Genomic DNA, 16,029 nt, shown 5'->3' with positions numbered 1-16,029 from the left:
TGGGCCAAAATAAACACAGTAGTAAGAGAAATCCGTAAAATTTCAGCAAACTCATCAAACAAAAATTCTTTTGAACATCACTAGCTATACATTTCCCCCGTCTTGTTAAAACTAACGAAGTTTAATCAATTAGGATGTGCACAAAATTAAGTTGCTGGAGAGATAAATTAATAATTTACACAGGGTTGTTCTGCAGTAATCTAATAATAGCTTTCAAGATCAGTGAACACAGCAGGCGCGACTCCTGTCTTAAGCATTAACACTCCAGAGGAGGAAGGGGAGGGGGTAAGAACCACAATAAAAATATATATATCATATACAGTGTAAATGCAGAAAATCTGCCATCTTTTTTTAAAATTCAAAATACTTTAGAGATGTCTATCACATTTAGCATCAACTCTAGTTTAAAGTTTCAGTCCTGAATCACTTTCTATTTCTGAAAAATAGCTGCAATGTGTACTCTTAAACTTGAACAAGGGTGATGTCGGTAAGAATAAAAACAAATCTTACTTGGTCGATCTCGTGGACTTGGAAAAGGCTGTCTTTCATCTGCCTTCCTGCAAACACACACACACAAAAACAAAACAAAACAAACAAACAAACAAACAAAAAGCCCAGCTCTGAAGAAACTGAGGCAGGGTTCATAGGAACAACTTTGTTACAACTTTGACAAATCCCATCTTTTGTTTTTCTCTGCTTCTCACCGGTTTGGGGGAGTGTGGGGGGAGTCTCTTGCTTTCACGTTCGCGCCTTCCTTCACACACGCTCTCTCTGTATTCACATTTTTCACGGAATTGTTCCTGGTCGCCAAAGGTGGAAAGAAAACAGACCGGAAAAGAGAAAGGGAGTAAGAAGCGGGCCGCGGCGAGGGGTCCGTCCCCGGAGAGGCCAAGGGTCTCTTAAATGCCGGCAGAGTATTTCATTCTTTTCTGTTTCTGCCTCTGGTTGCAGAACCAAACGCGCACCACGTTTTTCTTTAGGTCCAGCTTCTCGGCGATGGCGGCGATCTTCTCCGAGGAGGGCCGCGGTTGGATGGCGAAGTAGGCTTCAAGAGAACGCTTCTCTGGCGCCGCGATGGACGTGCGCTTGCGCTTCTTCTCGGCGCCGTTGAAGAGCTCTGGCTTGGTGAGCTTCTCACGATGGGACTTCTCGGCCTCCTCCAGCCACGCCTGTAGGATGGGTTTGAGCGCTATCATGTTGTTGTGCGACAGCGTGAGGGACTCGAACCTGCAAATGGTGCTCTGGCTCAGCGAGCCCACGCCGGGAATCTTAAGGTTGGCCAGAGCGGAGCCCACATCTGCCTGGGTCACCCCCAGCTTGATGCGTCGCTGCTTGAAGCGCTCGGCAAACGCCTCCAGGTCCCGCGGGTCGGCGTCCACGTCGCTCATGCAGCCCATGTGCGAGGGCAGCCCGTGAGCGTGGGCCATGCTGAGCGCCGCTTGGTGCATGGGGTTCATGGTGGCCATGTGCGGCGCGTGAGCCGGCGTGGACACCACGGCGCCGTCTGGGCCCGCCATGGCACCCAGAGCCAGTCCAGGACTCAGGTGCTCCAGCAGCTCGCCCTCGAGTGCCTGGTGTGGCTGGTGGTGATGGTGATGGTGGTGGTGGTGGTGGTGGTGCGTGCTCGCCAGCGCAGACGGGTGAGAGATGGGCACGGAGGAAGAGGAAGCGGCGGACGTGCACGGGATGGTGTTCATTGTGTGGTAGGTGGCGTCCGGCTTGAAGGGGCTGTGGTGGGGCGGATGGTGATGGTGGCTCTTGCTCTGGGAGACGATGTCCACGGCCGCCAGAGCCTCAGCGCGGGCCAGCAGACTCTCATCCAGCCCGCCGAATATATTGCTCTGCAATTGCAAGTAGAAGGCACACATTACGCTCAGCAGGGAATTGTGCGCGCGCTCTCCGGAAGCCCCGGCCCAGAGCTCCAGGCGGCCGTCGCGCCTAGCACATTTCCCAGGACGCTAGAACAATAATAATAGTAATCGTGATAGTAATAATCCTGCAGACAGGCCGTGAGGAGAAGAGGGGAGCCTCCGAGAGGAGCTCAGCGTGCAGGAGGTGGGAAGTGAGGCTGCAGCCACAACACAACACAACGCGGCACAACACGCGCACAGGCAACATCCCAGGTCATAAAAATTAATATGAAAGGCAAGAGCCGCTGAATACTTAAGAGAGAAGTGGGGGGGGGATTGGTTGGAGGTGTGGGGTGATTTGCTGTGCAGACATGAAAAAAACATCAAGCAGATAAAGGAGGCTGTCAAAATGTGCCTTTAAGCGGTGATTATGCAGAAATACGCACCGGTGGGGTTGGAAGACAAGCTCTCCGCATCGCCTCCGAGCCCCCGCCGCCGCCGCCGCTGCTGCCGCCGCTGCTACTGGAGCTGCTGCTCCGGCCTCCGCCGCCGCCGCCACCACCGCCGCCGCCACCGCCGCCACCTCCGCCGCCGCCGGCGTTGGTGGAGCCGCCGGGGGAGCTGGCCGAGGGTGCCGCGGGCGCCGAGGAGGCAGGCGAGGCGCTGTGCAGCGCCGAGTACTTGGGCTCCACGTGCAGGCTGCCGCCGTGCGGCATGCTGAACGCCTGCTTGCTGTTCAGCGACATCATCATCATCTTCCTGCCCGCTGGGGCAGCGGTGCACTGCGCCGGACCCGAGCGGGAGCAGGAAAGGGCGCTGCGAAGTTGCGCTCACCCGCAGTCGCCTCGCGGTTCAGCTCTGCGTTTGGCGCTGGCTGCAGACCTCGGCGCCCGAAAGTGCCCCCCGGCTCCTCGGGGCCGCCAAGTTATACTCCCCTCTCCCCGCGCCTGCCCCCGCGCCCCCGCCCTCCCCCGCGCCTCCTCCCTCCCCTGCCTGGCTCCACGTCTCGCGTCGCCCCTTCTCCCACTCTGTCCCCCCACTCCCAACACACACACACACACACACACACACACACACACCCGAGACTCAGGTCCTTTCTCTCCTCCCCGCACCCGCCTCCCGCTCCCCCGTCGGGCTCCCCGCCTCCCCTTCCAGCCCCCGCTCGCTCTTGGCTGCCGCCGCCAGTGCTTCGGACGCTGCCCCTATCCCCCACCCAGGCGGCCAGGTCCGCGCTCCAGTGGCCAGCTGGTGCCTACCTACGGGCAGCCCCTCAGCCCCTCCCGCTTATCCTCCGCTGTCTTCGTCTCGCCAAGAAAAGAAACTCCTAAATAAAGTTACAGCCCATGCCAATCTGGGATGGGTATCCCCACCCCCTCACTTCCCACTGGACTAATCGGACCACCTCTTACCTCCCGGTTGCCTCCTCCCCCGCCTGATGCTTACCGCTCTAACTCCAGGCCTCCACCCCCGCTCGGCCCGCCCCTGCTGTCAGCTCAGGTGACCCTGCTGCCGGGCTCCGGGTCCCCGCTGAGGACACGGACGCTGCGTCCAGCCCGAGTCCTGAGCGCGGCGCTGGCCTCCCGCCCTGACGCTCACCCAAGTCCGCACTCGGCTCTGCGCCCCCGCGGCCTGGCGAGTGCGTGCCGGGTGCCGAAGAGACATGGGGTCGGCGGGGCTGTGGGGCTTTCTCTCACTCGATTTCTCGCAGCTCTCAGCGGATTGGACAGCCCCCCAGCCGGCTCCGGTCGCCTCTGCGCATGCGAGGCCCCCCTCCCAAGCCTCCCCACCAGTTCTGACACACTCTCTCTCTCTCTCTCTCTCTCTCTCTCTCTCACACACACACACACACATCAGCTCTCGCACCCTCTTTTCGTTTCCTCTCGATCTTCCTCCTCCTCCTTGTATCGACTATAGTGTGACTTAGGTCTTGGGAGGCTCCGCCGTCCAACCCTGCCATCGGATTTATAATTCTTCATTAGCAGCAATCAAAAGAAGGGGCAACTGACAGGCAGAAGGAGGGCTAGAAATTACAAAGCGCATGTGCTACAGACCTCCCCCCCACACACCCACCAAACATACACATACACACCCCTCGGGGGGCTGACACAGCCCCACTTATCTTCATTTCAACAGCGTTGAGAGAGCCTATTTTTAGATGACACTTGACTCCCACTTTTGTCCCACGGCGCACCACTTTGTCTAGAAATGGGTGCACATCTTTAGTTCCAGTTGTAAGAGGAAACAGCCTACCTTATACACACATTCCTTACACACTTACACACAGGCACAGACACCCCTCTGCTTTCCGCTGGACTTCGTACGCGGTTGGTGTTAGTCCTGCTAACACCTTCCCCAAGTGCGGATGCAGCGGGGTGCAGGAAAGGGCATGAAGGCCTCCTCAACCTGTACCCGAGAACTCGCGGGTGGCCTGATCCGGACTGGGATGACCGGGAGCAGGTGCAGATCTTGGGCGCCTGGGGAAGGCGAGCAGGTGCGAGAGCAGGCGGCAGGCCTGAGAGGAGCTGACGCGCGCTGGGACAAAAATAGAGTGAGAAAGAGCGTGGAAAAGGGGGATCCTCGGGTGGTCAGGATGCAGAAGCCCCGCGGCTGTGACGGCTGCAAGTAGAGGGTTGCCTGTCCATCCCTGACCTCAGCAGGGTGGGAGGGCGCGTGCAAGTTTAGGAGCGCTGTCTGCTAGAGCCGCCAGGGTACTGAGAAGGAGTCCTCCAGTAGCGCGCGGCAGGCTCTGTCCATGGTCCTTAACCCCCTTCGGTTCTCTTTCGCCTGTCTCAGGCTTCCATTTCGCTTCCCTTGCGTGCAGGAAAATAATAAATAGTGGCCCAAGGGGGTATCCACGAGCAATATTCCCAACTGTGAAGCCAGAAAAAGCCTGGACAGAGGGCTGTGAGAAGACTGTTGACATGAATGAATGTAGCTTGTACAAATGGTTCAAGTAAACGTTTAGGTGTTTAATTTCTACTTCAACAACATCAGGGTAATTTTCAAGGAAATAAAAAAAATGACATTGTAGAGCTCTCCCTGTCTCAAGCTCCGAGAAATGAAATAAATCAAAGTTAAAAGCTTGAGTATCATTTAATTATAGTGCGAATAACGCTTTGAAAGAAGTAGAACAACATCTCTAAACAAATTATGAGTGGGCCAGGAAGGAATTATTAGATTGAAATTTCATTTAGGCTCGGGAGACACCGCGCTTCACTGTGTAGTCTGCTATGCCTCATCTGATTTGTATGCTTAATTCAGCTTGACGAATTTATTAGTTTTCATAATAGTGAAAAAATTGAGCAGCACTATGGGCTAATGCATTGTGTGTACTATAAATTGTATGTCATCATGGAAAAACTGAAGTCTAAAGAAATCTTTTATTAATGTTGGTGGAGGAAGGAGAGTTTTTCTATAAGCCTTGAAGAGGTTTATGCCAAACTCTTTTGCCGCTGCATCTCAGTGGTCCATTAATACATCGTCATACTAATTAGACCACTTCATCAGTGATATAATTTCAAACTTCAAATTATGTTCTAATTAACAAGGGTTGTCCAATTTGCTTAATCTTCAAAAGGCTTCAGATGGTCTAATTAGTATAAACTGTTGAGCATCTCAAAAGCCTAATATAATCCATTAAAATATTTTGGGTGTGTTTTCTATCAGAACTCTGTAAAGGTCAAAAGGCTAAAGTTTATGAGAGTGGGAGAGGAAAACAACTGAAAGACAAATTCCCCATCCACATGGTTCCCTTGGATTATTAGAATGAGTCACACAAGAAACTGTTGGCCATTGCAACTCCTAAACAATGTGTTTATGTGTTTAAATAAAGGCAAAGGACTATCAAGGAGGGAAACCACATGGGGGAAAAATTCTTCTCTTTCATTAGGTGCCTAATTAGATGTAAAGTAAAAAAGCAACCCTGAGGAGTTTCCTAAGCATTGTTGTGGCAACAGTCTGCTGAACTTGAATTGCAAAATCAAATATTTGGGGTGTTTTGAACCTCTCCTTGTACCCTCCCCCTTCACTGAGCTTAATTACTTGCAATGGTTGTTTTAATGTATGTTGTCACCTGGGAGTATTGAGAAATGCATATCGTTAATATGAATTAATCTTGATTTTAATGGCAACTGACAACTGATCTCCAAGATGCTAAACACTTGTCACCACTTCATATGGTAAATAAGGTAGTATAATAAATTCATGAAATAGAGAGGGCACTGTTGGAATGACTGGACAAACTTTGTCTGATGTCAAATTTACTGGCTAGAAACTCTCATGAGAATATTACCGTGATGATAAAACTTGTATAGCATTAAATTAATCTTAATATGGCTTTGTTCATCTTGCTCAGATATTTCTGAGTGATATCTCTAATCGCTGAAAGGAGAAAAAAAGGAAATCCTTATTTTCTAATTATCGCATTGTACTAAATTACTATTCAGTCGTAGAGCAAATCAAGAGCTTATTTGCCCGAATTACCTTCTCTCTAGAAAAAAAAAAAAACACATGCATTTTTAAAAAGTCAAGTCACACAGAGTTAGACCTTTCCCCACTCAAAGTGAAAAATGAACAACAGTGATTGTGTTGCATTAGAGGGAGAATAGAATTCTTCCTTCACCACCACGACTCGCAATCTTGCAACCTCTCCTTTCAGGAGTGTCCAGAATACCAACGTCCTTGCGGTGATATCAATAAAACCCATTTCGGTTTGCCCGCAGGCACCGCTGCAAAGTGCTCCAGCTAGTGCAGAAGCTGCCTTCTGACAAAGAAAGACTCCGGTCTCCACCCCCCACCCCAGCCTCAGTGAGACCTAGGCAACAACTGGAAAGTTGCCACCAAACCCAGGCGGTGGAAGTGGCCCCAAATGCATAAGATGCTTTCTAGCTCTTCAACAGATCCGTGAGGTCCTTATCCATACCTGTACCTCATGTACTTAGAGATCTGCAGAGTAAATGGAAAACGGAGTGGAATTTTCAAAGCAGAGAGACTGAGAAATACATCAGCTGTGTGACTGCAAGAGGAGCTCCTTTCTTCTCGCTGTGCCTCTTTGTTTGACAATAGCTTGCGTCGGGTCCGTGGGCAGAGGTGAACAGATGTGAACGGCCTCCCTAAAGCGAGATGTTCTCGGCTGGAGGTTTCACCGGGGCTTCCCTGCCGCTGGGTCCGGCTTTAGGAGCCCCCAGCCCGGAAATCGGCCCACGCGCCCAAAGCCATCCTGAGGGGGCTGAGTTTACAGTCGTTTTCTTGTATCTGGGTTCTAATTTACTCTTGAAATTTTAAGCAGTGCATTCATATTTTACCAGACCTAATGTGTTTGTATTAAATTTTTAACTATTAAGGGCAGTGTGATTTCTTCGTATTATAAACAGAATTGGATTGAGCTACAAGAAAAATGTATTCTTAAAAAACAGATCTGGTCTCTCCATTCGCACATCACTTCGAGCATACACGGCATAGAGACAGAGCAAAAAGCCCGGTTATGGGGATTTCAGGGAGATCAGCTAAGCTTTTTTAGATTCTTAGTAGGACAGGAATGCCCCCAGAAGACCCCCAAGCTCTCTCTTAGGATGCCCTGGCTTTGGGCAGAAGGTTAGAGGTGGGGCATTAACCCTGACCTCGACTACTCAGAGGAAAATTCAGGTGAGAATCAGAAAAAATTCTCTCTGAAACATGGACTTAAGGGAGCTGGCAGGATTGTGGCCCAAGCGAAGGGTACTGGAGGGGGGCGGGGGCGGGGACCCCCAGGCTAAAGCGTGCCTCGGGGCCAGGATCCCTGAGTGATCGGTGCGTTTCTTTCCAACAACCGTTCATCTTCTGAGCGTGTCCACCAGGATCACCACTACTACTCTGAGGTTTGCCTCTAAGGCTTTTTCTTCAATACCTCTCCGTGAACCCCCAGCTTCCCTCCGCCAAAAGACTTCAAGGAGCCCCATTCCATCCAGGAAAAATGAGGCTACGGAATCTCCAGGCGGAGAGCAGGGCCTTCTGGGTTAATACTCTCAGCCTTCTAGTGCAGGGAGCCAGTGCGTGGACCTAGAAATCCACATCTTCAGCACTTTCCGATTCCTCCCAGATTCGGACTACAACCTCCCTCCCTAGCAGGAAGGCCGCACTAGGCTGGGGGAGGGGCAAGCGATTCTCCACCAGCTCTCCCGAGGGCTTGCTCCAAGTAGGGAAAGGCAAAGACTTCTCCAGGGCCATGGTCGCTGCCGGAGCCAAGTCGGGGAACTAGGGAACGAACAGTAGAATGGTAGACTAGAAAAGGTTTTCTCCGTTCCCGCAGAGGTTCCCGGAGGAGGAAAGAAAGCAAAGTTTAATTCAGCAATAGACTGGAAAGAGGGGAACGCGTGGTGCCACCGACCCCAGCCCAACTGGGTGTCTTCGGGGCTGTGGGACTCCTTCACGATTCGACCTGGTGGATTTGCTGACGCTCACCCTAGCCAGTAACCCAGCGGTGGGGGAAGAGAATTGCACCCGCATTAGCGACTAAGCTTTGGAGTAAACATCACAGGCACCAAGAAACCAGCATCTGCCTAGGGGAAGAAAGGATCAAGGTCCGCAGCGCGCGGCCGCGGGACACGAACTCAAACACAGACACACAGAAGCACATTCAACCGACACGCTCTCACATGCGCGCACGCAGACACACGCATGCAGCCACCAGCGCACCGGCGCTCAGAGACACACTTGCTGCTCCCTTACTCTTCCTCTTTCTGGACCGCCGCTTGAAGGGAATAGGGCTGGGAGGCGTTTAGGAGACAGCGGACAAACAAATTGTGGCCCCAGGCAGGCACCCCTGGTGTTGATTTGCACGAAAGAAACTTACTTTTTGTCGCAGTGAAATTCTTTAGTTGGTGCATTTTCCTTTTAAAGTTAAGTCCAGTCACGAAATCAAACTTGAAGCATTGGAACAATCAATGAAGACTTTTGCAATCCATGGCGCCTTGCGCTTCCTGGAACTAAAATAAATGCAAGAAATCGAAACTTAATTACTTGAAAGAAATCCAGAAATCCCTCTGCATAATTTATCCAGTCATTCTTAGTAGCTTTCGTGTTTGGTGTGGTGTGTGTTAACGCTCTATCTTTGACCAATACTTGGCTCTCTCCTCCATCCCAATTTTGCTCCTGGATTTTGCCCAGAGTCAGACTTTCACCTGCTGTTCCTCTGAGCAGATTAAGAAACGAGTCTGTGCAGACATCACCAACTGTAATGGTGCAAGCACCCGGTGGAACTGAGTGTTGTGTATCATGAATGCGTTTTGACTCTCAGCCATTCTGTCTCCTGTAGGTTTGGGCTCGCTAGGGTTGATACTTGAATTTGTATTGAGTTGCTCAAAACCAGATCTGAAACCAGGCCTCTAAAGTAAACACAAGTAGGGCTACTTCTTGGAGGGAATCATGCAACTTCAAGAAGTACCATTCTGCTTGTGATGGAAAAAATTGATTCCAATGTCAACAGGGAGATTCTTTTGTGTGGATGTGTTGTTATTTTGCTAATGATTAAGTGTGAAGGATCTGCTCTCACTATGGTACTCTTCAAGGTATTTAGATGAAGCAAATGGTCTGGACGTGGATTTTTTTTCTCTGACATCAATTGCTATCAAACCTGCTCCTTTTCTGCTCTCCTACAGCTTCTAATTAACCGAGAGTCTTCATTGAATAAAGAGCTAAGAGGACTCTCACCCTGGGGCACTAAATGCATAGATGATTCTGTATTCAACTTCAAGATACTGGATAAAATTGTGGCTTCTGTACCTATCCTGACTTTGACACTGGGCACCAGTGGGAATTGAGAAATTTGGTGATTACTAGTGCCAGGATCAGTGGATTTGCACGACTGTTACCTCAATGTTTTAGTGTGGTGATGGTTCCTCCAGAAAGGCAAGCTATTCCATACATGCCTCATAAAATGCTGAAGTAATGTTATGAAAGAATGAAAAATACATTGGGGAACTGCTTGGAAACTGAAGTACATTTTGATTTAACTTACATTAACAGAAATATAATGTAAAAGTGAAAGGATCTAACAAAACCATTAATAATTAAAAAATAATTACAGATAGTCTGTCCTTACTATTCATAACCACTCAACAAAGAAAACGGAATATTCTTAATGGGAATGAGATGAGAGCAGACTGCTAATGACAAGTTAACCAAGGACTGTGCATTTGTCAAAGGAGATGAGTTTCCTTAGTTCCACACCTGCTGTTTTTATTTCTTCGGAGTTAGCTTGGGCCTTCATCTTCCATCAGTGTACACATTAAGTGTCAGAGTTTATGCAATAAGAATATTTGGGGCAATAACAATACAAATCTTACTGAGTTCTAAAGATCAGGGAATCAGATGCCCTGTCAATTAACCATCCTCATTGACAAGTGCCTGAGAAATATGTGACTCTGTCACAGATTTTGCTTGGATATTTCATTCTCTCCAAACTTCACAATGGCACTTAAAAAGGAATAGCTTGTTCTGAGTGCTTATTTGAAAGCTCTTTCTTAAAAACAAAACCAAAAAGGCCAGTCATCCTTTAAGAATTCATTATAGATCTTAGTCTTGTACTTTTTACCAAAAACGTGTTGAGCCCCACTATATTTCTTAATAGATACATGATTGTGTTTTTCTGATACCTAAATGACACTTACTTTTCACTAATCATGGATTTTAGAGTAGTGTCATACACATGATCATATCATCAACCTTTAATCATGCAGCAGATCTTTAGAAAAAGTGTTAGGAAGCATAGCCAGTGACTCAATTCTGATTTTGACTGCATATTCTCCTTTATTTTGTTTGAGAGATGGAGGACTTCCCCTAGAGTGCTCTGCTGATGTTCAAGGCACAGGGAGGAAATCAAAGCAGCCTGGCGGAAAGCAAACTTCACTGCCTCTTTTCAGAGATAAAGGGAAATCTTACAAAAGGAGAGATTTGCAGACACACAATTGGAATTCAATGAAGTCATGGCAGAGGCATCTGCTGGGAAGCCACCAGGAAGTGGAGACCCACAGCCCATGTCAAATCTTACGCATCTGAAGAATTTGCAGCCTCCTTCCTTCCTTTCCCATCCCCAGATGAATTTGAAACAAAACAGCAAGCCTTTTGTAGGAGACAGAAAAACCTAAGGAGAAATGCTAATAGGATGGCTGCAAAGATTATAAATACTTCTTAGCTATACAAATATGAACTGAGTGCATAAAACATGTTACATTCCTCCTAGGCATACACTCGTCATTTTCTTTTTTGATTGCAGCAGAAGGACCTTACAACAATGACAACAAACTCACCTCTCAAAGTTACTCTTTTGTGAAGTTTAAACATGGCCTCTCATTTATACTGTCTCATTTATACAGATGTGTATGAATTCACACAAAAAATTGTAATATTTATACCCAGATATATGTTATTGTCCTTTTCTCCCCATGCATACACAGGCAGCCATGATATTCAACTCACATAGAATGACTTACAAATGTTTGCAGAAAATGGAATTAAAAACTGCTTATTTTACTGCAGAAAAATGTTGAAATCCATGCACAGATGATCTTAACAATGTACATGGAAATGTACATTGTGATTTTGCAACTAAGTAAACTTGCACTTTAATTCCATGTTTCTTTTTTAGTATTCAGCCTATTTTATTTTTATTTGGAAGAACCTCGGAGCATACCCTACATGCGGGACCTGGGGAGAGTGGGAAATTGGGTGGGCCTTCTCCCTTAATACCCCCCTTTAAACATGAAGAAAACAATATGGAAAAAATAGTCTTACCCACTTTCCTATAGCCCTTGAACCTTTTTACACCAAGTAACTATGTAAAGATAGTCAAAAATACAATAAAAAAAAAAGAAAGAAAGAAAGAAAGAAAGAAAAGAAGGGAAGGGACAAAATTCCTGAAAAAAAAATTATTTATTTTTATTGGGGCAGAGTAGATTTACAGAGAGAAGAGATGTATGGAGAGGTCCTCCACCCTCTGGTTCACTCCCCAGATGGCTGCAATGGCTAGAGCTGAACTGATCTGAAGCTAGGAGCAAGGGCGTTCTTCCGGGTTTCCCATGTGGGTGCTGGGGCCCAAGGATTTGAGCCACCCTCCCCTGCCTTCCTAGGCAATAAGCAGAGAGCTGGATTGGACAGAAGTGGAGCAGCTGGGGCACAAGATGGAGTCCAGAGGCATGTGGAGGCTTATCCTATTACATCACAGTCCCAGCCTGCTAATTCCATTTCTCTGTGAACCTGAAGTACCCTCACAAACTCCTGCAGATGTCTTGATTATTTTTCCTCCTCACAAGACAGTTTACCCTAGTGAAGATCATTCAAAACTTTCCTCTTCAAAGCACAAATACTAGGTTTGGGGTTGATGAATACTGGGATCAGAATGTGGCATAGTAGTTAGGCTGTTACCTGAAATATCGTCAACCCATGTGAACACTGCTCACATTGTTCTTTTCTATCCAGCTCCCTGCTAATGCACCAGAGACAGCAGTAAAAGATGGACCAATTATTTAGGCTTTTGCCACCCATGTCAGAGACCCAGATGGAAATGCAGGCTCCAGGGCTCAGCCTGACCCAGCCTGGGCCATTTGCAGGCATTTGAATAATAAACCAGTGGATGAAAGATTTTCTCTCTCTCTCTTACACTCTCACATATACGCACACGTGTGCACACACACACACACACACACACACACACACACACCCCTCTCTCCCTCTTTGTAACTTTGCCTTTCTTGTAAATAAATAAATCTTTTTTTTTAAAGATTTTATTTTATTTTCATTACAAAGTCAGATATACTGAGAGGAGGAGAGACAGAGAGGAAGATGTTCCATCTGATAATTCACTCCCCAAGTGACCACAACTGCTGATGCTGAGCCGATCTAAAGCCAGGAGCCAGGAACTTCTAGGTCTCCCACGGAGGTATAGGGTCCCAAGGCTTTGGGCCATCCTCGACTGCTTTCCCAGGCCACAAGCAGGGAACTGGATGGGAAGTGGAGCTGCTGGGATTAGAACCGGCACCCATATGGGATCCCGGTGCCTTTAGGGCGAGGACTTTAGCCACTCAGCCATGGTGCTGAGCCCAATAAATCTTTTTTAAAAACCCTAATATTAATACATATTTTGTATGTCAAATGCCCACTGCTCTTTGGCTTGTAAGAGTGCAGCATGTATTATTAACCTTCTACTCATTTACACATTCGTGTTTCATCGATGTTTTCTGGCCTCCAGTAATGATTTACATAGTTTGGACCATAAGATAATTCATTTCTCTCTTTCTTTTTCAAAAATTTATTTTATTTATTTGGAAAGCAGTTCCAGATATACATAGACAGTGAGAAAAAGAGATCTTCCATCTCCTGACTCATTCCCCAAATGGCCATAACAGGGGAACTGGGAATATCCAAAAGCAGGCGCCCATAGCTTCCTTTGGATCTCCCACGTGGGTAGCAGGATATCAAAAACCTGGACCATCTTCTGCTCTTTTCCCAAACATGGTAACGGGGAGCTGGATTTAAAGTGGAACAGCTGGGGATGCGATTTGGGATGCCAACCCCCACAGCCTGCAGTTTTATGCATTAAGCCACTGTGCTGGTCCTAAGATCATTCGTTCCTATAATGACCTGGTGAGATGATTTGATCTCTTCATTCCCCTGTGTTTAAACCACCCATTTCTCCAGTTTCAATCACAGAATGCTGTGGTCACTGGAGAATAAGTAACCTTTTCTTTAAATTGTAGTTACTACGTAGCTCACCCTCTGCATCCACAGCCTTAACCAAATACCCATGGAAAATATCACAATAAAAATTGCACCTATTCTCAGCACTTAAAGACCCTTTTCTTGTTATTGCAGTCAGAACAATACAGTATTCACAATATGACATTTATGCTTTATTAGGTATTATACATTAAGTAGAGGTGACAAAATATGTGAGAGAATGTGTATAGGTTATGTACAAACACTATTCCATTTTATATAAGAGGTTTCTGTATCCATAGATTTTGGATTCTGTGTAAGTCCCCAAACCTAGCCCTCATGGATTCAGAGAGATGACTATACATCCATGGTATCTGAGAATGAGATGCCCTTATATCAATTCTTTCCTTCCATAATACTTATGGTAGTATGGCATTCAAATTCTCCTCCAAACTCCTTCTGATATAAACTAAAAACCCCATTTCCCAGTCTCTAACATCTCAGATACTGGCTGTAACCAAGTCCCAGAAGTGTTTGTTATTCATTTGCAGCTGATACAAGTCTCAGAGGTGTGGTTCCTTGAGGTTGACAGTGTATGCACTGAATTGGTGTGTTCCTGGACTCTGTCATTTCTCTGGTGTTTCCTTCCTCTCCTGCTGCCTGGCTGCGACGGACCTCCCAGGTTTCCTGACAAGCTCCTTTTACACGGTGGTTCTGGGAGTCATTCTCAGAAATTCAGCCTTTCCAAAGAATCTCTCTCTCTGCTTAAGATAAAGCGGTTTCTGTTCCATGCAACCAAACTTTTATTCTCTAGCCTGATCAGCACTTTTTTTCTGTTGTTCTGCCACCCTTAACTGATGCTCCATTTCATTGCCTACAGAATCTATTGCAGTTTCCATTTTTGCAGCAAGATTCAGAACACCCCGTCTCAGCCTTGCAGCTTACTAAGGAGGTAGTTGACTGCCAGGATTCCCCTAAGTGCTCTACTACTAACTAATCATTCTTCCTGTGTTTTCACCCAACATCTCCACCCATAAGTATCAACCCTCTTCCCTCAGATTGGTCCATGCTCTCATCAATTTTTATCCTCCTACCTCCTTCAGAACCTTGTCCATCAACTTATTCTTTTCCTTGCATCTTCAATTTTCCTCCAATCTTTTCTAGCACTACAAATATATTCAATAGGGATCAACCAGCAGATTTCAACAAAGCCAAAACTTCCTCTAAATCTCTGTCTTCCATTTCTTTCTTCATTCAACATCCAATTTTGGAAATGATCAGTCCATTTACTGCTTCCATTTTCTTATCTCCCAATAATTTTTAACCCTTTGTTGACACTGCTCCTATTTAGAGTATCAGTGAGTTCCCAATTTACAAATCCTGTGGTATTTTTCAGTACTACATATTCCAAGTCTTGTGGTGGAGTCTTGTGCTGACTTTGCAGGTTGTTGGCTCCGATTTTCATTTGTCCCTCTGAAAAACATGGACAAAGGGATAATAGTATTCTTCCCCCAGGTTATTGAGTGGATTAAATGGCATATGGTATGTAAAAAAACCTAGCCCATTTCCCTGTATGTATAAGTACTTAATAAATGTCTTCTAAAAATACAACAGTTTTTACAGAATGTGACAGCTGCCATGATTTTCAGCATGTACCTATAAAGGCCACCTGTGCCAACCTCAGATGAATCATTTTTTTAAACCATATGGGATTCCTTCTTGGAATTCTTTCTCTACCCTTTCTTGCCTATCAAATAGAACTGACTTCCTAAAAGTTCACATCCCCCAAGGCTATTATATTAAAATGTAGGCTAAAGCATAATTTATTCATTAACTCAAAGATCTGATGAAGAAGCAAAGTGTTAATTGTTATTGGCAAATGATTTATCTACATCAGAGAGACCAAAATCTTTGTGATCAGGCTTCCCCTACAACTTTAATGTCATTTCTAACTTATTCTCCCTCAAAAAACATTTTTTTTTTCAGAAATCTGATGCAATTTTGACAAGGGACTTTTGAGTCATGCAAACAATCCTCACAGTTAGGGATGGGGTAGAATGCCCATCCAAGCAAATATTCAACTGCTAGAGTCATTAAAGTCTTAGTCTACTGTGGTGCTGCAACAAAATATCTGAGACCAGTAACCTGTGAAAAACAGAAATTTATTTCTCATAGTTACAGAAGCTTTGAGGGCAAGATCAAGGCAGAGGATGACGAGGGTCTGTGTCTTGAAGATGGCATCTAGCAGCTTTCTGCTCAGAGAAGGGGAACTATGTGGAGCCACTCCCCCAAGCCCTTTGTGAAGAGCTGTAATCTCACCCATGTCTTAATCATCCCTTGAAGGACTCACCTATTAAACCCATTACACTGATGACTATTTCAACATAGAGAGGCTGGAGAGAAAACAGTCATGGAAGCCAAGATAATAAATACCATTCGCTCCTGGGAATGTAACTGAGAAATTATATCATTAAGACATAGCATAGACCTG

At 46.5% G+C, this 16,029-nt stretch overlaps 1 protein-coding gene across 1 annotated transcript; it reads right to left on the bottom strand.

The window, feature by feature from the left end:
- Positions 1-899: 899 nt before the first annotated feature.
- POU4F2 (POU class 4 homeobox 2) lies at positions 900-2,623 on the bottom strand. Its single transcript, XM_040967261.1, has 2 exons — positions 2,297-2,623; positions 900-1,841 (listed from the first exon to the last, which is right to left on the bottom strand). Exons 1-2 carry the CDS (start codon positions 2,603-2,605, stop codon positions 900-902), a joined length of 1,251 nt encoding a protein of 416 aa, XP_040823195.1. The 5' UTR covers positions 2,606-2,623.
- Positions 2,624-16,029: the final 13,406 nt, after the last annotated feature.

The sequence above is a fragment of the Ochotona curzoniae genome, unplaced genomic scaffold, assembly GCF_017591425.1.
Source record: "Ochotona curzoniae isolate NIBS_2020 unplaced genomic scaffold, NIBS_Ocur_1.0 scaffold_4506, whole genome shotgun sequence".
In the NCBI taxonomy this organism is placed as follows: domain Eukaryota; kingdom Metazoa; phylum Chordata; class Mammalia; order Lagomorpha; family Ochotonidae; genus Ochotona; species Ochotona curzoniae.
The sequence above is the reverse complement of the archived record's forward strand: the minus strand, read 5'-3'. Positions and strand labels throughout refer to the sequence as shown.

What these genes read in the sequence shown, in the direction of transcription:
- POU4F2 (XM_040967261.1), bottom strand. Translation starts at nt 2,605, where the DNA reads ATGATGATGATGTCGCTGAACAGCAAGCAGGCGTTCAGCATGCCGCAC. An exon ending in CTTGTCTTCCAACCCCACCG is followed by an intron (nt 1,842 to 2,296) that starts GTGCGTATTTCT and finishes TTGCAATTGCAG; the next exon opens with AGCAATATATTCGGCGGGCT.